The following is a 20,442-nucleotide window of genomic DNA, read 5'->3' on the forward strand; positions in this document are numbered from 1 at the left end:
GAGGAAATATACTGAAATCCGGGCACCGCCGTTCCTCTACGACATTTCGTAACTGAATAACCAGCACAAACATTCATCCCCCACTCCGACGGGCTGATCACCTTCCACGGCGGCTAGTTACTATGCCAACTAACCATGTTGGGGATTGTTGTCGCTTATTTGTAGTTTCCAGCTTTGCATGCGGCAACGCGTGCTTATTTCGGCCAATCATCCTCAGTCCATGGCGACGGTCCAGCCTCATCTGGGATTATCGCGACGAGATGGCGGGAGTACGTTGCTGGCTGTTTACGCGCACCATAGCAACCAATTTCGTGATTTAGGTATATAAGACTGCCATCTTCTCTCACTCCTACATCCATCGTTTCATCCCGGTTTCCTAGCATTCGCATAACCAGAGCCTCTAAGCCCGTTTTCTCACAGATTACGTCGCATATTCTACTTCCTCCTTTACCCACACATATACACATATCCTTTTAGGTTCTGCATCTTTCACATTCGAAATCATGGTTGCATTCAAGTCTACTATCTCTGCTGCTCTTCTCGTCGCTGCTGCCTTCCAACAGGCTTTTGCTGATGACAGTTGCACTGCTTCTGCCTTCAACATCACTGCTCAAGGCCATCTCGACAACATCGCTTCCTGCACGAAGTTGACTGGTGACTTGTACATTAAGGATATTGACAACGATGGCATCTCTACCTTGACTGCCAACGGTATCGAGTCTGTTGATGGTGATGTTGTCGTCTCTGGTGACGCCTACCTTACCTCCATGGTCTTCCCTTCCTTGAAGAACGTTACTGGTACTTTCAGCGTCAACAACATGATCCGTCTTAGCACCTTGTCTGCTCCCGTCTTGACCAAGGTTGCTGGCTTGAACCTTGCTGTTCTCCCCAACTTGCAAGAGCTTCAATTCAACGCTGTCATCAACCAAGCTGACTCCGTTACCATTGATGACACTGACCTCCAAACCATCCAAGGTATCAACTTGGACGAGGTCGACTCCTTCACTGTCACCAACAACCGTTACATCCAGGACATCACCATGGCTGACCTTGTTAAGGCCAACACCATCAAGATTTCTGCCAACGCCAAGGGTGTCAACGTTAACTTTGGCAAGCTTTCCACTGTTGGTACTGCTACCTTCTCTACCGTCGGCTCTGTCTTCGTCGGTAACTTGAAGAACGCTTCTGGTTCTTTGGGTTTCAGTAACACCACCCTTGCCAACGTTTCCCTCCCCTACTTGACTGAGGTTGACCAATCTCTCTACTTCATGTACTCTGAGTCTCTCACCAACCTCTCCTTCCCCAACTTGACCACTGTCGGTGGTTCTTTGGTCATTAACGACACTGGTCTCACCAAGGTCAGCGGCTTCAGCAAGTTGACTGAGATCGGCGGTTCTCTTGACATCTACGGCAACTTCTCTTCTGTTGAGTTCCCTGTCCTTAGCGACATCAAGGGTTCCTTGGATGTCCAAACCAAGGCCACCAACTTCACTTGCCCCTTCTCTGAGTCTGGCAGCGTTGTCAAGGGTAACGGCTTTACCTGCAAGGGTACAGTTTCCTCCATCTCTTACAGCTCCCTCTCTTCTCTTCTCGCTTCTGCTACTAGCGTGAAGTCTTCTGGCTCTGCCACTGCTACTGCCACTGCTACCGCTGAGGCTTCCACCTCTCTCTCCAGCCAAAGCTCTACTTCTGTTGCCTCTGGTGCCGCTAGCACCAAGGCCGTCAGCGTTGGCATCGTCGCTGCCTTCTCTATGGCTGTCTTTGCTCTCTTCTTGTAAGAAGCTGATTGAGTGTGTGGATCTTGGTAGCAGAATTTTTATTACCGACACATGGCTGTGTGTTGGTTTTCCCATCACTTTGTCCGCTGGGAGCCTGGTTGCTCTTTCAGCTTAATTGTTCAACGACGAACACGCATTATTTGCATTCGGGTCCGCTCCCGGGAGCAGTTTCCTCCCAGTGTATAAACTCCTAATGTGTTTTGTGCCAAGAGACACTGCATGAAAAGATTGTTTTAAGAGTTAAAAGGATACTTCCAGGAGCGGCCTTTGTACTCCTGTGTCATTCTCTTGTGGTTATATAAGTTGCCTATCTTTTTGAAACGTTCATCGTTTTTTGCATTCCTTGTTTTTTTATATATATAGTTAATAACATTTGTCCAGGATAATTTAGATTGATTTTTTTGCAAAGCGTTTATGGGAAGGGATTTGAGTTTGCCAGTGGACTGGGAATTGTAAACAATTGCATTTTACTATGCTCTAATGGTATCGTCTATTGAGTGTTCTCTGTCTGTCATTGAATTCTATTCTTGGCGCGGTGCTCGGGTGCATGGGAAATATACAAGCGAAGAAGCGAGCGTGGTGTGTTCCGCCGACGGACCACGGTATTACGAACTTCCGGTTGCTAGGTCGCTAGCCTGTTCGGTAAAACGGCAAAAAGTTGCGAGGCCAGGTTTCGATCCTGGGACCTACGGGTTATGAGCCCGTCGGAGTTCCACTCTCCTACCTCGCACAGACCGTCACCAGCAGGACTTGAACCTGCGCGGGCATAGCCCATTAGATGCCTGAACGAGTTCAAGTCTAACTCCTTAACCGCTCGGACATAGTGACTTTCTTGAAAATTCCTGAAAATGGTACGATATGTAGGGTGAAAACGTTAAGGATGTGCAACGGTTTTGTTCTGTTCATTCCGTCTTAACGGTAAACGCGTACCGTGTTTTCATTTATAAACACCGTGCAATGAAGTCGAAGAAATTGCCCACTCACGCGAGTAGTCATAACACTCCAAAGAATTATACCACTGGTGACTTGGCTCAAGTAACGAGCATATTTTTGAAAGTGGTAACAAACGCGTACCTATATTACTATCGTTTTAATTCACTTTATCCACTGCTACTTGGCCATTTTAGGTTTTCACGCACCTCATCCGCTTTTTAGCTTATCGTTCGCTAAGATAACGTTAATGACATGTGTTTTCGCACGCTCCCCCTGTGTGTCTTGGAATATCGGGATAGCAGGAGTGAACGTGCAGCGGGAAATGAGTAAACTTAAAGACGTTTTCTCGTTGGCAGCTAGATGGATCACACTGTGAACGGATCTTACACACAGTGACTCAGTTCGGCTCAATGACAAAACGCCTCACAAACTGCTTGACGGGTAAGGGTAGCGCAGATAGATACAGCACACAATTGCTAACCACTACGGAGAGTTAACCGGAGCCAAACACTGTCCCTAAAATACAAAATGGCAGGAAGTGTGTTAGACCAGATTCAAAGATCACCAATTCTGCCCGTTCTGGCTTACTGTTCGGCATCCATCCTTATGACGGTGTCGAACAAGTATGTTCTTAACCTCAAGGACTTTAACATGAATTTCCTCCTTCTTGCTATTCAATCTACGGTTTGTACTCTTGCGATTACGGGTTTAAAACGCTTGAATATTATCAAATTCCGCGACTTCAACTTTAAGGAAGCTCGTTTCTGGTTTCCCATTTCCTTCTTGCTTGTTTCCATGATTTACACGGGTTCCAAAGCTCTGCAATATCTCACAGTTCCAGTTTACACTATCTTTAAGAATCTTACTATTATTGTCATCGCATATGGTGAAGTCCTTTGGTTCGGAGGCAGTGTCTCTTCCTTGACACTCTTTTCCTTTGGTCTCATGGTGCTTTCGTCTGTCGTTGCTGCCTGGGCCGATATCAAGAGTCCTGCTTCTGAGGGTGCTTCTTTCAACGCCGGATACTTTTGGATGTTCGCAAACTGCTTGACCAACGCGTCTTTTGTGCTTGCCATGCGCAAACGCATCAAGCTCACCAATTTCCGTGACTTTGACACCATGTTCTACAACAACCTCCTCAGCATCCCCGTCCTGTTGATTCTCACCGTCTTGACTGAGGATTGGAGTGCCGAAAACTTGACTCGTATCTTCCCTCCCGGCTCTGGTCTCTCCGTGATGACTGTCATGGCCATCAGTGGTCTTTCTGCAGTCGGTATCTCGTACACCTCTGCTTGGTGTGTGCGTGTTACTTCGTCGACTACATACAGTATGGTTGGTGCCTTGAACAAGCTCCCCTTAGCTATCTCTGGTATCCTCTTCTTCGGTGCCCCCGTCACCTTTGGATCCGTTACTGCTATTGCCTTGGGTTTTATCGCTGGTATTGTCTACGCTCTTGCTAAGGTCCAGCAACAAAAGAGCAAGGGCACCTTGTTGCCTACCAGCATTCCTCCTGTCAGTGCCAGCTCCCAGAGTATCCGTGACGGCATGAGTAAAGCTTAAAGGTCCGTCTCGCCCTGCCGCATGGAATTTCTTCTCGCCGACTATGACACCCATAAACCCACCCAGTCAACGACACCTCCCCAAACACACAAGCACACTCGATCTCTTCCCTAATTAGCAAACCTGTAATAACGAAAAGTCGCCCTGCTGACTCTAATAGCAGCTAAGGCGGCGCTAAACAAGGATAGTGAACTACCCATCCCTACCTTCCATCAATTGTCTTCTTCACAGGCGCTCCGAGAGACGTGGTGTGGACGAGAAGATTACCCTGACACGGCGAGACGTTCTCAAGTTGTCCAAGCCAGACTAACTCAATGAGTACGGTCTGCTCGTCATTTATGACATTGTGCACTCCATAAAGAGCAAAACTGTTTTGTTTCAGCAAGTTTTGTAAAAGGCATGCTGAGTTCGTATGAGTGCTCTATCTGGAATAGCGTATTCAGCTGCAGTTTTCTTAAATGGTTTAACGAGCTATTCATTCAATTTCTGTACCTCCTAATGAAGCAATAGCGCGTTGTGTAACAGGGTTCGGTATGGAAAATAGAGTTGCCAAACGCGCTGTAGCGCGCCCGACGGTTGCACAGTTATTCGCCTCCTTATAGCACGTTCGTGACCGCGCGTTTCGCACTTGCCCTCTCCCATCACTCTACTCGGGAACCCTTTGTTTTTGAGTATTTGGAGCATTTTTTTCAGGGTAAAACGTCAGTTTTTAGGGTTATACGGTTGTTTAATAACGGGACGTGAAAAAAATGGATCAAAGCAGTGAACAGGCCGAAAAGGCCATCCAAATTTGGAAAATTCGCCGTCTAGTGAAGCAACTTGTCAACTGTCACGGAAACGGAACTTCTATGATTTCTTTGATTATTCCTCCCAGAGATCAGATTTCCAAGGTCAGTAGCATGCTGGCTGAAGAGTACGGTACCGCGTCGAACATCAAGTCGCGTGTGAACCGTCTGTCTGTGTTGTCTGCCATTACTTCTACTCGTGAGCGTCTGAAATTGTACAACAAGGTTCCTCCCAACGGTCTTGTGCTGTACTGTGGTGAAGTGTTGATGGAAGGCAACAAGACTCGTAAGCTTAACATCGATTTCGAACCGTTTAAGCCTATTAACACGTCGCTTTACCTCTGTGACAACAAATTCCACACGGAACCTTTGGCTGAGTTGCTCGAGAGTGACCAGCGCTTCGGTTTCATCGTTATGGATGGTCACCAAACGCTTTATGGTGTTGTGAGCGGTAACACGCGTGAGGTTTTGCAAAAATTCACCGTCGATTTGCCCAAGAAGCACGGTCGAGGTGGTCAATCCGCTCTTCGTTTCGCTCGTCTTCGTGATGAGAAGCGTCACAACTATGTGCGTAAGGTCGCTGAAACAGCCGTCACTCACTTTATTACGGATGACAAGGTTAACGTTGCTGGTATTGTTCTTGCCGGTTCTGCCGACTTCAAGACCGAGTTGGGTCAAAGTGACCTTTTCGACCAGCGTCTCCAGGCTGCCATCGTTCGTACGGTCGATGTTTCCTACGGTGGTGAGGCAGGTTTCAACCAGGCCATCGAGCTTGCTGCCGACACCCTGGCCAACGTCAAGTTCGTTCAAGAGAAGAAGCTCATTCAACGCTTCTTTGACGAAATCAGCATGGACACTGGCAAGTACTGTTTCGGTGCCATTGACACCATGAACGCTCTCCAAGAGGGTGCTGTCGAAACACTCATTTGCTTCGCCGATCTCGACTTGACTCGTTGGGAGTTCAAGAACTCTGAGGGTAGCACTGTTGTGCTCTACCTTACCAAGGAGCAAGAAGAAAATGACAAGACCAACTCGTACTTGCTGGACAAGAACACTGGCCAAGAAATGGAGCTCATTAGTCAGACACCTCTGTTGGAGTGGTTGGCCGAGAACTACAAGAATTTTGGTGCTACCTTGGAGTTCGTTTCCGATAGATCCCAGGAGGGTATGCAATTCGTTAAGGGTTTTGGTGGTATTGGTGCTATCATGCGCTATCAATTGGATCTCTCTTTGCTCGATCCCGAGTCTGATGAGTACTATTCCGACTAATGACCAAAACAACCTGCCGACTTGGTTTTATTAATCCCAAAGCAACGTTCTATATCGGGGGAGCACGATGCGGGGGTTTAGTGGGCGTGAATGGGGGTGTTAAGTGGGGTGCTGTAGCAAGACAGTGTGCTGGTCGGTTATTTTTGGGTGGTTGGGTGTCTCGTTTTGTCGCGCTGCGCCGCCTTAAGTCACACTATTTCAGGTAACGCGCTCCCTTCCGCCACTTTCTATCTCGATAGATCTCCCTATGATGCGTTAAAGGGTCGGGGAAATATGGCGTCTCCATGTAGCAGAAGGTTTTGCTTACTACCACATTCCCTTCAGACATAAACGGAGCTGCTAGACAGGTTCACGGGATAATCTGTGAACAGAATTTCTATATTTATAACTATTCATGAGTCAGGATACGGACGTTGTTTCAGTGCCCATTCTGGGCAAGGAAGCTGTCTTTGTCGGCTTTAACCTGGAGCGACGCGTTTGCGATTTCCTCATTGAGAATGCAAAGTCCTCGGCATACGTGATTGTTACAGACACAAACATTGCTCCTCACTACTTGGAAAAATACACGACAGCTCTTTCAGAAGCTGCCAAGCGTCATGGAGTTGCTCCTCGTATTCTTACTCGGGTAATTCCCCCTGGTGAAACGTCGAAGTGTCGTTCTATGAAGGCCGAGATTGAGGACTGGATGCTGTCTCAGTCCTGTACTCGTGACACTGTCCTTGTCGCCATGGGCGGCGGTGTTATTGGCGATATGGCCGGTTATGTTGCTGCAACCTTTATGCGTGGTATTCGATTCATCCAGCTGCCGACTACTCTTTTGGCTATGGTCGATTCCTCCATTGGTGGAAAGACTGCTATTGACACTCCAAACGGTAAGAACTTGGTTGGTGCTTTCTGGCAGCCTTTGGCTGTTTTCGCCGATCTCAACTTCCTCGAGACGTTGGAGCCCAGACAATTCATTAATGGTATGGGTGAGGTCATTAAGACGGCTGCTATGTGGAACGAAAAGGATTTCTGTCTCCTTGAACAAAACCCCACCGTTATTCTTGAGGCTGTTCACCGTCCTCGCGTCCCTGGACAATTCAAGTTTGAAAACATCCGTAACCTTTTGCAGAAGATTATTCTTGCTTCTGTGCGTACGAAGTGTGAGGTTGTTACTTTGGATGAACGTGAAGGTGGCCTCCGTAACTTGCTCAACTTTGGTCACTCCATCGGTCATGCATACGAGGCCATTCTCTTCCCCCAGATCTTGCACGGAGAGTGTGTGTCCATTGGTATGGTGAAGGAATTGGAGCTTTCCCGTTACCTTGGCATTTTGAAGCCTAACGCTGTTGGCCGTGTCACGAAGTGTCTTATGTCTTACACCCTTCCCGTTAGTGTTCATGATGCTCATATTAAAAAGTACGCTGGTTACAAAAAATGTCCCGTCGATAAGCTTATTCGCATCATGGCTGTCGACAAGAAAAACCAAGGTTTACAGAAGCGTGTTGTCATCTTGAAGGCCGTTGGTGAAACTTATGAGAAACACGCTACCGTCGTCTCTGATGAGGATATTCGCGTTGTTCTGTCTCACGATATCCAGGTCAGTCCCTTTGACAACAGTGTTTCGGATGTTGTTGTCACTCCTCCTGGCTCCAAGTCCATTTCTAACCGTGCTCTCATTCTTGCTGCCATGGCTAAGGGCACTACAAAGCTTACGAACATGTTGCATTCGGACGACACTCAGGTCATGATGGCTGCCTTGGAAGAACTCGGTGCAGCTACTTTTTCGTGGGAAGACAATGGAGAAACGCTGGTTGTTAACGGAGGCGGAAAATTCAAAACCCCTTCGAAGGAGCTTTACCTCAGTAACGCCGGTACCGCTGCTCGTTTCTTGACTACTGTTGCTGCTTTAGTTGGCGAGAATGAACAAGGCGGCGAGGTTGTTTTGACCGGTAACCACCGGATGAAGGTTCGTCCTATTGGCCCATTGGTTGACGCTTTGCGTGCCAATGGATGTTCCATTAGCTACTTGGAACGCGAGGGTAGTCTTCCTTTGAAGATGATTCCCCAAAACGGTCTGCGCGGTGGTGTCATTGAGCTTGCTGCCACTGTTTCCTCGCAATATGTCTCATCGATTCTCATGTGTGCTCCTTACGCCCAAGAGCCCGTTACTCTTAAGCTTGTCGGCGGAAAGCCCATCTCTCAACTCTACGTTGACATGACTATCGCTATGATGAAGGGCTTCGGCGTCAATGTCGTCAAGTCTGAGACGGAGGCCTACACCTATCACATTCCCAAGGCCAACTACACGAGCCCTGGCGATTATGAAATTGAGAGTGATGCTAGCTCTGCAACTTACCCACTTGCCTTTGCTGCCATTACCGGTACAAAATGCACCGTTCCCAATATTGGTAGCGCATCTCTTCAAGGTGATGCTCGTTTTGCCCGTGACGTTTTGGCTCCTATGGGCTGTACCGTCGAACAAACTCCTACGAGTACAACCGTTCAAGGTCCCCCCATGGGTCAATTAAAGCCATTGGAAAGCGTCGACATGGAAACTATGACTGATGCCTTCCTGACCGCTACTGCTTTGGCTGCTGTTGCTTGCAACTCCTCTGGTAACGAGCACATCACCCGTATTACTGGTATCGCCAACCAAAGAGTCAAGGAATGCAACCGTATCGCTGCTATGGTTCACGAACTCGCAAAGTTCGGAGTGAAGGCCGGTGAACTGGAGGATGGTATTTTCATTCACGGTCAGTCTTACAAGGATTTGAAGACCCCCGAAGAAGGTATTTATACTTATGATGACCATCGGGTTGCTATGGCTTTCAGTATTCTTACTCTTGTCACTCCCAAGCCGACAGTCATTCTCGACAAGGCTTGTGTGGTTAAGACCTGGCCTTACTGGTGGGATGTTTTGCGCAACTCCTTCAAGATTAAACTGGCTGGCGTTGAATCCAAGGAGACGGTCAAGTCTGTTAAGCTCACCAGATCCCGCGCTTCCGTCATCCTTATTGGTATGCGTGGTGCTGGAAAAACTACTATTGGTAGCATTATTGCCGGCCAGTTGAACATGAAGTTCTTGGATTTGGATCAAGAGCTTGAAAAGAAGCTGAACACAACCATCCCCGATCTTGTTAACACTCGTGGTTGGGATGACTTCCGTCAAGAGGAATTACAAGTTTTGCAAGAATTCATTGACACCAAGTCTTCTGACTTTGTTGCTGCATGCGGCGGGGGAATTGTCGAGACTCCTGCTGCCCGTGAATTGCTTTGCAAGTATGTCAAGGAAGGCGGCATCGTGCTCCATATCCATCGTAACCTTGATCAAGTTTTGTCTTACCTTTCCATTGACAAGTCTCGTCCTGCTTATGCTGATCGTGAAAGCACCAAGAATGTTTACCTTCGTCGTCATCAATGGTACCTTGACTGTAGATCCCATGACTTCGTCAGCCCCACCATTGAGTCAGGAAATGTTCAAAGCAAGCTTGAGACTAGTATGTCTCGCTTCTTGCGCGTGGTTACGGGCAAGAGCACCTGGTTCGAAAAGGCCATTCAAAAACCTCACTCTTTCTTCCTTTCTCTCACTTTCCCTAACATTAATGATGCCATTTCCTTCTTGCCTGAGGCCATCATTGGCTGTGATGCCGTAGAATTGCGCGCTGATCTCTTGGAAGACCCTAACTCTACTACTGGTTATCCTTCCGTTGAATTCGTTGCCGAGCAATTCGCTACCCTTCGTGCCGCTATCGACTTGCCCATTATTTTCACTGTGAGATCCAAGGATCAGGGTGGACGCTTCCCCAATGCTAATGAGAGCGAAGCTGTCGAGCTGATGTTGGCTGCACTTCGCTGGGGCGTTGATGTTCTTGATCTTGAGCTTGGATGGTCTACTGAGTCGTTGCAAGCTATTTACGCTCGCAAGGAAAACACAAAAATTATCACTTCGTGGCATGACACTGCTCAACGTTGCTCTTGGGCACAACCCGATGAATGGTTGCAAAAGCTTGATATGGCTACTGCCTTTGGCGATGTTGTGAAGTTTGTTGGTATTGCTAAGTCTATGCAAGATAACTTCGATCTTGAAAAGTTCCGCAAATCCTTCAAGGGATATACGAACAAGCCTTTGATTGCCATCAACATGGGCACTGTTGGTCAACTTTCTCGCGTCTTCAACAACGTTCTCACCCCTGTAACTAGCCCTGCTCTTCCTTATAAGGCTGCCCCCGGACAACTGAGTGTCAGACAAATCATTACGGCTTTGAGTTTGATGGGCTCAATTTCTCCAAAAAAGTTCTATCTTTTCGGTACCCCAATTCAACACTCTAAATCGCCTATTTTGCACAAAACTTGCTATGACTTGACTGGCCTGCCCTATACTTACGATCTTTTTGAGACTGAAAGTGTCGAGGGTGTGAAGGATGTTCTTTCTCAACCAGACTTCGGCGGTGCTAACGTTACAATCCCATACAAGTTGGACATTTTGCAATACTTGGATGAGTTGAGTGATGAGGCCAGATTCTTGGGTGCTGTCAACACTGTCGTTCCCATCAGTGAGAATGGCAAGAGAAAGCTCCGTGGTGACAACACCGATTGGCGCGGTATTGTTCGCACCTTTGTCCGTGCTGGTGCTAATAACCTGAATGGTAAGAATGCATTGGTCATCGGTGCCGGTGGTACTAGCCGGGCTGCTATTTTCGCGATGCACAAGCTTGGAGCTAAAAACATTTACCTCTTGAACCGTACTTTGGTGAATGCGGAAAAGGTTAAGGCTGTTTTCCCCGAAGAGTATAACGTGAAGGTGATCGACCACACGAAACAATCCGAGATTTCCGAGTGGACCAAGTTGCAAGTTGCAGCTGTCGTGTCCACTGTACCTGCCGACCGCCCCCTTCCCGAGTCTGTCAGCAAAGTTATTGACGCATTACTGAGCGAAATTCCAGCTCAGAAGAAAGAACAATATGTATTTTTGGATATGGCTTACAAGCCATTGAATACTCCCTTGATGAGTGTTGCTTCTAAACACGGCTATACATGCATCAATGGTCTTGAAGTTTTGCTTCAACAGGGACTCGCGTCCTTTGAGATTTGGACTGGTCTTGCCGTCCCATTCGAACACGTTTTTGGACTTTACATGGTGCTTTGTGCCAAGGAACACAACTAGATTTTAAAAAAAATAGCGATTTAAGTGAGTTTCCTCTAACGATAATCTCCTTCGATTTTACTCAACTACATACTTGCTAATTTGCTGCAAAGTGCATCCGTACTGATATAACATTTGATCCACTGAGGGTGAGGAAAATGGACGCACTTCTGTGACAAATCTACCAATACCACGCAAATCCACCAAATATAGTCTAGCAAAATGAATACCATTGAAACTAAGGAAAAAGACGGGTCATATGTTAAAGCTCTTCTCCATTAAGCGAGTGGCGGAAAGGCAAGATAACAATTATGCAAAAAGAAAACAGAAGAACAAACATTAGACAAGGAAGGAGAAAATGCTGTAGCTTTTGCAAGCAAAATAGGTATACAGCTTATCCACCGAAACCATAGATGGTACGGCCTTGGCGCTTGAGAGCATAAACGACATCAAGAGAGGTAACGGTTTTTCTCTTGGCATGCTCTGTGTATGTGACAGCGTCCCGAATAACGTTCTCGAGGAAAAGCTTCAACACAGCACGCGTCTCGTCGTACACAAGGGCAGAAATACGCTTGACACCACCACGACGGGCAAGACGACGAATGGCGGGCTTGGTAATACCTTGGATGTTGTCACGGAGGATTTTACGATGACGCTTGGCGCCACCTTTTCCCAATCCTTTTCCACCTTTACCACGTCCAGACATGTTGACAGTTCAGGTGTTTTTGAAGAAGAAAAACTTTGTGTTGTGAAGATTTGAGTGTGAATGTGGAAACAAAACAAACGCAGCAAACTGAAATAAAGTTCTACGACGCCTGCAATTAAAGTCAAGCACGTGAACCGAGATTAGTTGGCGATGTTGCGTCTGCGGATGGTTTTTCGGGGAGCGACGGTCGCCTTTTTGTTTCTTTTCGCCATCACAACCCTAACCCTGGGATTTGATGAACGCGTGACGCGTTCAGACGCGTCGCTGTAATTTGGGTATATAATAGATTAGGTGCCCGCACTTTTCATCAGAACCCATCAATTGACGCAAGCAATCTACAGCTCGTGGCAAATTAAAAGTTGGTTATATCTTCTCGTTATTTCACCCCAACCCTTCACAACAAGAAAACATGGCACGTACCAAGCAAACAGCTCGTAAATCCACTGGTGGCAAGGCCCCTCGTAAGCAACTTGCATCCAAGGCTGCCCGTAAATCTGCCCCTCCCACTACTGGTGGTGTCAAGAAGCCCCATCGTTACCGTCCCGGTACCGTTGCTCTCCGTGAAATTCGTCGTTACCAAAAGAGTACTGAGCTTTTGATCCGGAAGCTCCCCTTCCAACGTCTTGTCCGTGAGATTGCCCAAGACTTCAAGACTGATCTCCGTTTCCAATCCTCAGCCATTGGTGCCCTTCAAGAGGCTGTTGAGGCTTACTTGGTCTCCCTGTTCGAAGACACCAATTTGTGTGCTATCCACGGTAAGCGTGTCACCATTCAACCCAAGGACATGCAACTCGCTCGTCGTCTCCGTGGTGAGCGTTCTTAGGTTCGTGAACTTGTTTGTTTTAAATTTTCGTTCGTTCACTTAAGCTTTTTTTAAGTTGCGCGTAACGCTGAGCGCTGGTCGCCTGAGTACGCGAACAATGTCTCGCCTAATAGTCATCCATATAGTTGCAGGAGTGGAAAACGTTAATCTCACCTCACAAACTCTTACACTTTGGAAGTTTATGTATTATGTAAAAAATAAAGAAAAGAGATGTGGCTTTATAAATGTTAGCTGGATTGTCGGGTTTAGCGCCTCGAGCTTATCTTATAACCTTAATTACTATTTTACTAGAGCGTTTATTGGTCATTGTTGAGAAATGAGGGGTTAGGCGCAGAAGTTGACAAAATTAAGGTTATGCATCTGTTTCAAATAAGCTTTTACACTGGTCTCGAATGCCAATGTCATGCTTGCGTCATGGCTTGATGCAAATTATAAATGAGCGCGGGAAGCTCTTTTCCTTGGTGACGGCATTGCCGTCACAGACTCTTTGTACAAAATATTGTAAAGCTGATGGCTTACTCTGATTAGTAAGCCGAATCTAAATGTAAACTTAGCAGTAACCCTTTTTTTGATTCTCTTTGTTTCTGATTCTTGTTTGAATTCTTTGTCGTTTTTGTCATTTGTTATTCCATTTTTTGTAAAGGTCCTTCTATTTTCGTGTTAATGGTTCCGTTATTCTCCGCTAGTCAAGCGGCATGGCAGTTCTATAGCGGAACTTCGCGCATTTTGTCGCGGTATTCATTCATTTGTGTAGCGCGTTTTTCGCCTCGGCTTTCTTTGTCACGTGGAATTTAAACATGTTCGGTGTTAACGGTTATGCGGGGTAATTTGAAGCCGACGTGGGATCATTGTTATGGGATAAACGTGAATGCTAACCGTCCCAACTGCGCTACACACCTAATTTTCGTCAAAAACGGGCCCACGTTGATTGCCCTCTTTCCTGTTTCTTAAGTTAAGACGAGCACTAGTTGTGCTCTTTGTTGTTACTTAAGGAGACCCCTAACCATTTGATACTGGCTTGTCCCTCTTTTCATTTCCAAACGCTCTTTTCCTGGAATTAGAAATATGGTGAAAACAAGGGGAAAGAAGCTTCCGATCTCGTTTCTCTACACCTTCTTCGTTCTTCTCATTCCCCGTCTCATTTCTGCATCCTACAGCATTGTTGACGATTGTGATGAAATTTATAATTACTGGGAACCTCTACATTACCTTGTGTTCGGACAGGGAATGCAGACATGGGAGTATTCTCCTGAGCATGCTATTCGTAGTTGGTTCTATGTCACATTGCATGCCATTCCAGTGAAAATTGGAAGTCTGTTAGGCTTAAATCGTGTGCACTTGTTCTATCTCCTGCGCATGGTGCTTGCTGCTGTTTCTGCCTTCTGTGAGTCGCGTCTTGTCGTTGCCGTAGCTCGTAACTTCAACCGTGCCGTTGCGTTGCACATGGTAGCAATTCTGCTGCCCAATGCTGGAATGTGGGCGGCAAGCACAAGCTTTTTGCCGTCGTCCTTCGCGATGTACGCTGTGATGTTGGCTCTTTCGTATCAGTTGAGTCCTCCTTCGACTTCTCGTACGGTTAAGGTCGTTGCCTGTATCGTTGTTGGCGCTGTCGTCGGTTGGCCTTTCTGTGCTGCTCTTATCGCACCGTTTATGCTTTTGGAGTTGTATGATGCTACACGTTATTTCCCAGTCTTGATGGCCCGCTGGGTTAAGGCTGGCTTGATTACTTTAGCTATCTGTGCTGTTTGCATTGTGATCGACTCGCTCTTTTATGGCCGTCTTCAGTTTGTTGCTTGGAACATTGTGAGATACAACGTATTTTCGTCCAATAGTGGTCCTGATCTCTATGGAACAGAACCCTGGTACTATTATTTGGCTAATTTGGTTTTGCAACACAACTTCATTATTCTGTTCGCTCTTGTTTGTGCTCCCCTTGTCTTGCTTGCTTCTTTGACAGGCTGGATGAACTTCGACTCGCTTGTCGATTTAACTGCTGTTACTGCACCCTTTTACTTATGGTTGGGTATCTTTACACTCCAACCTCACAAGGAGGAGCGTTTTATGTACCCTGCATATCCGGTTTTGTGTTTAACGGCTGCCATTGGTCTTGATCTTTCTCTGAAGCTTTCAATGCAATGCGTCTGTTACATTGCACGTATCAACAGAGCACGATTCCCTACTAAAACACTCGTCTTTTTAGTTTATCTTGTTACTGGGTTGCTCGGTGTTTCTAGAATTGTTGCTACGATGAACTACGCTTCTCCGATGGACCTTTATGCTTCTATCCCTACTCCTGAAGAAGGAAAAGCCCGTGTTTGTGTTGGAAAGGAATGGTACCGTTATCCTTCTTCCTTTTTCTTGCCCGACCATACCGAGCTTCGTTTCCTCAAATCCGAGTTTGACGGAATTTTGCCTGGTGAATTTAAGGAGCCTACGAGTAGCAGATTTTGGGACCGTCCCGGAATCCGGGACATTCCTGAACACATGAATGATTTGAATTTGGAAGAGCCTTCTAGATATGTGCCGATCGACACTTGTGACTACATTGTTGATTCTTTATTCTCTTACACAAAGGCTACGGAGCGTGAACCTATTTACGCGCAACAACCAGGCTGGCGTGTTAAGGAGGTACGCCCGTTTATTGACACTCAGAATTCGAAATTTATTGGCCGTGCATATGCTTTCCCCCTTATGGAGCCGAAATACGGGCTTTACCAATTACTCGTAAAGGACTCTAATGCTACTAAGCGGATTCATGAAGAAGCGAAGTCTACCTTTTAGGAAGCACCAGAGAATGTTGAAATAAAAAAGGAAGAGGGAGAATATGGATAGTAATGGAAAACATGGGCAGCAATGAAAATGCCTATATACAAGGTTCATTTGCATTTACGACCGTAGCATTTGACTTAGCAATTTCATTTTATTGAATGGGCGTACTTGTAGTTGTTCATAAATTTGTTATTCCCTAGTCTTTACAACAGGCGGCTGAGGACCACAAGGGGAGTTACGGGAAAAGAAAATAGTGGTTAGCAACTGCGTTGTTCTGATTAATGACTATGGTGTTCGTGAATCAATGTGACCAAAGGAATGGTGATCAGAAAGAGGTATATGGTGAATTCAGTTCATGTGAGGAAGAGGTGTTGTATCCATGGGTTGTTGGGATGAAAGTGTCGTTCATTGAAACCGTAAGATAGTGCGGCAAAAGCAGAGAGAAGTGTAAAAAGAGGTTTGTTGCGGAAGCCCAAATCTAAGGGTTCAAAAAGTGTTTAAAACAAAACAGAAAGAGGAAGAAAAGGTGTAAGAGAATAAGAGAGGAAGGGGAAATGTAGACACTTGTTTGTCGTTGGAGTGAGTTGAAATGTAAAGAGGATCGAAGAAGAGTACGTGTATGTTTGAAAGTGCGTATGTGTGTGTGTGTATATGTCAGTGCTTCAACAAAAAAAGAATTAAAAGGGGAGCATTCGTAGCAAGTGATAAATTTCGTGAGGAAGGAGTTGAAATAAAACAGTTAGTGGAGCTTCTCAACTTGCTTAATTACAAAAGCACGTTCATCATTGAATTGTTCGTCGTTTTTGCGATCCAAATGAAAAGAGGAAAGATAAGTGAGGAGCTTAGACTTATTTTTTCGTAAAATGTCTAAAACCTCTACCGATTTCTCCGGGTTTGCAACGAAAAGCTTAAAAACATGAAACGCTTCAAACTGGATGTTCTTACTCTTGTCGCGCAATAAAATCATCATTAACTTTAGATTCTCCGCAGACGCGATGTAACGGGTCATAACCGGATAATTCGTACGATTAAGCAAGAGTTCACCCAAGAGCTTCAATGATTGCCGTTTCGTAACATAATTGTCCGAAGTAAGTAAAAGGGTGTATTGAATAAAAAAATCGTTGTAATGCTGAACAATAAACCCAGCAACCAACGGTTTGTGTTGAATGAGAAGGGCCTGTACTGTTAGTTTTCAAATTACGAAAAGAGCAAAGCCAACTTTTGGAGGGTGTGGGGGGTACAAAACAAGCAACCAGTGCTTTTACTCAACAGTTGCTCGTATTTGAAGCCTCCCTAACAAAGCAAACCTACCTTGAACGTCGAGAATGCATCGCTTGCCAAATCGAAGCTGGGTGACTTAACAAACTTAAAAAGCAACCAAAACTCTGGCAATTCGAGAATTACACTGCACAGAGCTTTATGAAAAGCACATTCACGCAGTATGTTACCTGCAGTGAAGGCTACATCGGGAGAATTGTAATAGCGAAGTAGAATGGGAAATATGTCCTGATTAGCCAGTAAATAGTCTACTGAAGGATATCGAGAACTGATTTGATTATGTAGTAAGGCACTGAAAATTACAGCCGTGTCCTTTCGAGCTTCAAACCCAAGTACTGGCAAGTAACGAACAAGAACATTGAGCAAGTTTGATTGGTAAATTTCCAATCGTAGATTTGACACCTGGTCCGGTCGCGGCGGCACGTCTGTCGTTCCACACAACGTCGACTTTATTGATTGAAGTGCACGACAAACCTCATCAAAAGGCTAAACAAGTGATGCGTTAGCGAGAGCAAGGAATGGACATCGTGAGAGATGTCAACAAGTAAACTCACCTTCTTATGCTCAGAAGACGCACTCAACCGCGGAAGCTGTTCACACACAAAACGAACATGGTCATGAGACGGCTTCGACTTTTGTTTGAAGAAGAACGACATTGGGTGGGCGCGAAGAGCGAGAGGGGGAGCATGTACTCTCTCGTTGCTGACACGAAGCGGCACCCAGGGATGCGTTATTTAGAATAGGGGCTAGCTAAGAATACGCTATGTAGTGCATAGTGCGGGTCGGACGCGATGAATAGTGTAGAGATAAATGCTACGGTTGACTTTGGTAGAGTGTACGGGTCGGACACGTCTGCGAATGAAACTGAAAAAGATTCAAATTAGAATGCAGTTGTAATTGTAGTTAAGGTGCATGAAGCTAGTGTATCCTTGTCTGTACTTATACATTCAACTCTAACGCATTCGTTTACCACCGTCCCACATCTCTCCTTTGCTGCTAGCCTCGTCTATCTCCGTCCACCGCGCTACCGCTCGTTATCTGCTTTAACGCATTTTCCATACAACACCCTATTCTCGCCTTTGATTGTCATGTTAGAGGATCTCCGCTTCTCCCTGCTTGTATGACCTCTATTAAAGTAGTCTGCCGTATTCGCCCTCCTAATGCGCTTGAGCTGCAAAATGATCAGCACACTGTACTGACATGCAAGGACGAATGTTCTGTACAGTTGCAGGTGAGTGGACGCGACGCGACGAATGCGACTGACGCGACAGAACGATGATTTCTGTGGAAGCTTTTCGTTTGACCGTGTCTTCGACACGGACAGCACACAAGAGGCCATATTTGCCTACTCTATTCAGTCAATCGTAGACGGTAAGCATATCAGCTATCAACAAGCAAACATGCCTGAGCAGTGCTTCAGTACTCTCCCCCACTTGCCCCACTTGCCCCACTCAACTCGTTCTATCTGCTGACACATACAGACCTGTTTCTCGGCTATAACGGAACCATCCTAGCCTATGGGCAGACGGGCTCGGGAAAAACATACACCATGATGGTACGCCCCCACTCCTCCACGCATGCCCCACATGGACCCCACTAACGAGACAGGGAAACCCTGCAGACGCGAAAGAGAGGGGAGTGACTCCTCGTATTGTTGAACGGATTTTCGCTGCCATACAGGAGTCTCCGTCGTCCATCGAGTACACCGTCAAGGTGTCGTTCCTGGACATTTATATGGAGCGGGTGCGAGATCTCCTAGAACGTAAGTGAAAAGTGGGGGTCATCTCGATGTTACGATGAAGGCATGTAGCATATACTGCGATGCTGAGTGAATGGAATGAGGTGCACGCGTTGTTCTCCGCCGCGTGTTATCTTCGTGATTCTTGGATTTGTCTTCTCTGTTACTCTCTTGCCGTATCTTGTGCTTGACCATCTCCATTCCTTTTTTCCTATGCTAACCAACAGCTGAGCATGACAATCTTTCAGTGCATGAAGATCCTCTTCGAGGAGTGTATGTGAAAAATCTGCGCACATTCTACGTTACTAGTGCTGAAGAGGTCCTTGACACGTTAGAAGAAGGCAATCACGCTCGTGCCGTAGCGGCTACAAACATGAATGCTCAAAGTTCACGGTCACATGCCATTTTTATTATCGAAATCGGACAAACAAATGTGGAGACAGGTGAAATGCGACACAGTCGTCTGCTACTTGTTGATCTTGCTGGATCGGAGAGTGTTGGCAAGACGGGTGCTGTGGGACAAACACTTGAAGAAGCTAAAAAGATTAATCGTTCTCTGTCCACTCTCGGAATGGTTATTCACGCACTTTCAGAGGGCAAATCGCACGTCCCATATCGCGACTCCAAACTTACTCGCATACTAAAAGAGTCTATGGGTGGAAACTCGCGCACGACCCTCGTAATCAACTGCTCTCCCAGCAGTTGGAATGCAGCTGAGACGTTATCTACGTTGCGGTTTGGTACACGTACAAAGCAAGTGAAAAACAAGGCCATTGTCAATACAGAACTTTCCGTTGATGAGTTAAAGCGGAGGCTTTATTTGGCGGAAGAGGCTCTCGCTAGGTGCAGGTGTGGAGCTACGCAGACACCTATAAAGTCAGTTGCAGAATCAACCATTCTACCCTTAGTTCCCCCTCCGATTCCGGCTCCGACAGAAGTAGTGGCAGCAGAAACACCCACTACTGCTGTTCCTGAAGTTCCAGCGAAACAGTATTCCCCGTCAGACACTTCTCAGTCTCGTGCATCAACTCCAACGAGCTTTGTTGAAAAACCTCCGATCGTTCTTCCTACAACTACAACGCCAGAACCCATTGAACAAGAAAATGTGCCTTCTTTTCAATCGCTTTACGAGGATGCACAAACTCAACTACGCCGACGAGATGGCTTATTGAAATCCACGCAGCGACGGCTGTGTGGGCTGATGACATCTCTCAGTGCTGCTCATCAACGCTACGCTTCACTTGTTCGGCCGCCTTCCGAAATGTCTGTGGATGCGGAAACGTCTCGGGCGGCGTTCCTTGAGAAATTAGGAGTTTTGCAAGACTCACTGGCGGCCCTGGTGGATGTCAATGTTCGTATGGTGAATTGTCTGAAGCGGAAAAAGCCCGTAATTGTCAAGAGAATTCAGGGAGGAACTACGGATGCCTAAGATATATGAGTGCGATCAAGATCCTTGCAGGCATTTACCCCAAATCGTATTTGCATTTGGGTGGGACCCCTTACTAAACTAATTATAAGAGACAAACCTCCGCAGACGAAGTTTGACAAACGAACAACTACAATTGACCTGCTCATTCGTGCACGTCCTTGACCGCATCCTTCCTACTTTGTCTTCCTGTTCCAACTTCAACTCCTCTTACTTCTCTTACATGTTTTGCTGATACGCCGGCCCCCG

At 46.4% G+C, this 20,442-nt stretch overlaps 9 protein-coding genes and 2 non-coding genes across 11 annotated transcripts; 7 read left to right on the forward strand and 4 right to left on the reverse strand.

Annotated features, from left to right (window-relative positions):
* The first annotated feature begins 297 nt into the window (after window positions 1-297).
* On the forward strand, window positions 298-2,164 carry SJAG_00340 (cell wall protein Ecm33). The gene has a single exon (XM_002171591.2). It carries the CDS (start codon window positions 504-506, stop codon window positions 1,776-1,778), a length of 1,275 nt encoding a protein of 424 aa, XP_002171627.1. The 5' UTR covers window positions 298-503; the 3' UTR covers window positions 1,779-2,164.
* A 272-nt stretch (window positions 2,165-2,436) lies between these two features.
* On the reverse strand, window positions 2,437-2,508 carry SJAG_16077. Its single transcript has one exon. It is a non-coding gene; the product is annotated as a tRNA-Met (tRNA).
* Window positions 2,509-2,513: 5 nt separating this feature from the next.
* SJAG_16078 lies at window positions 2,514-2,606 on the reverse strand. The gene has a single exon. It is a non-coding gene; the product is annotated as a tRNA-Ser (tRNA).
* A 557-nt stretch (window positions 2,607-3,163) lies between these two features.
* On the forward strand, window positions 3,164-4,749 carry SJAG_00339 (hypothetical protein). Its single transcript, XM_002171590.2, has one exon. It carries the CDS (start codon window positions 3,240-3,242, stop codon window positions 4,269-4,271), a length of 1,032 nt encoding a protein of 343 aa, XP_002171626.1. The 5' UTR covers window positions 3,164-3,239; the 3' UTR covers window positions 4,272-4,749.
* A 103-nt stretch (window positions 4,750-4,852) lies between these two features.
* On the forward strand, window positions 4,853-6,387 carry SJAG_00338 (translation release factor eRF1). Its single transcript, XM_002171589.2, has one exon. It carries the CDS (start codon window positions 5,021-5,023, stop codon window positions 6,323-6,325), a length of 1,305 nt encoding a protein of 434 aa, XP_002171625.1. The 5' UTR covers window positions 4,853-5,020; the 3' UTR covers window positions 6,326-6,387.
* Window positions 6,388-6,584: 197 nt separating this feature from the next.
* On the forward strand, window positions 6,585-11,657 carry SJAG_00337 (pentafunctional aromatic polypeptide Aro1). The gene has a single exon (XM_002171588.2). It carries the CDS (start codon window positions 6,720-6,722, stop codon window positions 11,472-11,474), a length of 4,755 nt encoding a protein of 1,584 aa, XP_002171624.1. The 5' UTR covers window positions 6,585-6,719; the 3' UTR covers window positions 11,475-11,657.
* Window positions 11,658-11,661: 4 nt separating this feature from the next.
* Window positions 11,662-12,327, reverse strand: SJAG_00336 (histone H4 h4.2). Its single transcript, XM_002171587.2, has one exon. It carries the CDS (start codon window positions 12,157-12,159, stop codon window positions 11,848-11,850), a length of 312 nt encoding a protein of 103 aa, XP_002171623.1. The 5' UTR covers window positions 12,160-12,327; the 3' UTR covers window positions 11,662-11,847.
* A 90-nt stretch (window positions 12,328-12,417) lies between these two features.
* On the forward strand, window positions 12,418-13,303 carry SJAG_00335 (histone H3 h3.1). The gene has a single exon (XM_002171586.2). It carries the CDS (start codon window positions 12,569-12,571, stop codon window positions 12,980-12,982), a length of 414 nt encoding a protein of 137 aa, XP_002171622.1. The 5' UTR covers window positions 12,418-12,568; the 3' UTR covers window positions 12,983-13,303.
* Window positions 13,304-13,447: 144 nt separating this feature from the next.
* SJAG_00334 (mannosyltransferase complex subunit Alg9) lies at window positions 13,448-15,945 on the forward strand. The gene has a single exon (XM_002171585.2). The coding sequence runs from the start codon at window positions 14,048-14,050 to the stop codon at window positions 15,761-15,763; it is 1,716 nt and encodes a 571-aa protein (XP_002171621.1). The 5' UTR covers window positions 13,448-14,047; the 3' UTR covers window positions 15,764-15,945.
* Window positions 15,849-17,791, reverse strand: SJAG_00333 (mo25 family protein Pmo25). The gene is made up of 3 exons (XM_002171584.2): window positions 17,584-17,791; window positions 17,063-17,515; window positions 15,849-16,928 (listed from the first exon to the last, which is right to left on the reverse strand). The coding sequence occupies exons 1-3, from the start codon at window positions 17,683-17,685 to the stop codon at window positions 16,491-16,493; spliced, it is 993 nt and encodes a 330-aa protein (XP_002171620.1). The 5' UTR covers window positions 17,686-17,791; the 3' UTR covers window positions 15,849-16,490.
* Window positions 17,792-18,149: 358 nt separating this feature from the next.
* Window positions 18,150-20,428, forward strand: SJAG_00332 (kinesin-like protein Klp3; the record flags this gene model as incomplete). The annotated part of the gene is made up of 6 exons (XM_002171583.1): window positions 18,150-18,260; window positions 18,301-18,400; window positions 18,511-18,584; window positions 18,638-18,791; window positions 18,995-20,122; window positions 20,286-20,428. The coding sequence occupies 6 exons, from the start codon at window positions 18,150-18,152 to the stop codon at window positions 20,426-20,428; spliced, it is 1,710 nt and encodes a 569-aa protein (XP_002171619.1).
* Window positions 20,429-20,442: the final 14 nt, after the last annotated feature.

Source organism: Schizosaccharomyces japonicus, assembly GCF_000149845.2.
Source record: "Schizosaccharomyces japonicus yFS275 unplaced genomic scaffold supercont5.1, whole genome shotgun sequence".
In the NCBI taxonomy this organism is placed as follows: Eukaryota; Fungi; Ascomycota; class Schizosaccharomycetes; order Schizosaccharomycetales; family Schizosaccharomycetaceae; genus Schizosaccharomyces; species Schizosaccharomyces japonicus.

Bases quoted from the DNA above. Each gene is read 5' to 3' on its own strand.
- SJAG_00340 (XM_002171591.2), top strand. From the start codon at position 504: ATGGTTGCATTCAAGTCTACTATCTCTGCTGCTCTTCTCGTCGCTGCT.
- SJAG_00339 (XM_002171590.2), top strand. From the start codon at position 3,240: ATGGCAGGAAGTGTGTTAGACCAGATTCAAAGATCACCAATTCTGCCC.
- SJAG_00338 (XM_002171589.2), top strand. From the start codon at position 5,021: ATGGATCAAAGCAGTGAACAGGCCGAAAAGGCCATCCAAATTTGGAAA.
- SJAG_00337 (XM_002171588.2), top strand. From the start codon at position 6,720: ATGAGTCAGGATACGGACGTTGTTTCAGTGCCCATTCTGGGCAAGGAA.
- SJAG_00336 (XM_002171587.2), bottom strand. From the start codon at position 12,159: ATGTCTGGACGTGGTAAAGGTGGAAAAGGATTGGGAAAAGGTGGCGCC.
- SJAG_00335 (XM_002171586.2), top strand. From the start codon at position 12,569: ATGGCACGTACCAAGCAAACAGCTCGTAAATCCACTGGTGGCAAGGCC.
- SJAG_00334 (XM_002171585.2), top strand. From the start codon at position 14,048: ATGGTGAAAACAAGGGGAAAGAAGCTTCCGATCTCGTTTCTCTACACC.
- SJAG_00333 (XM_002171584.2), bottom strand. From the start codon at position 17,685: ATGTCGTTCTTCTTCAAACAAAAGTCGAAGCCGTCTCATGACCATGTT. The intron at 17,516-17,583 runs GTGAGTTTACTT...TCACTTGTTTAG, and splicing joins CGTCTTCTGAGCATAAGAAG to CCTTTTGATGAGGTTTGTCG. The intron at 16,929-17,062 runs GTAGGTTTGCTT...CTAACAGTACAG, and splicing joins ATGCATTCTCGACGTTCAAG to GCCCTTCTCATTCAACACAA.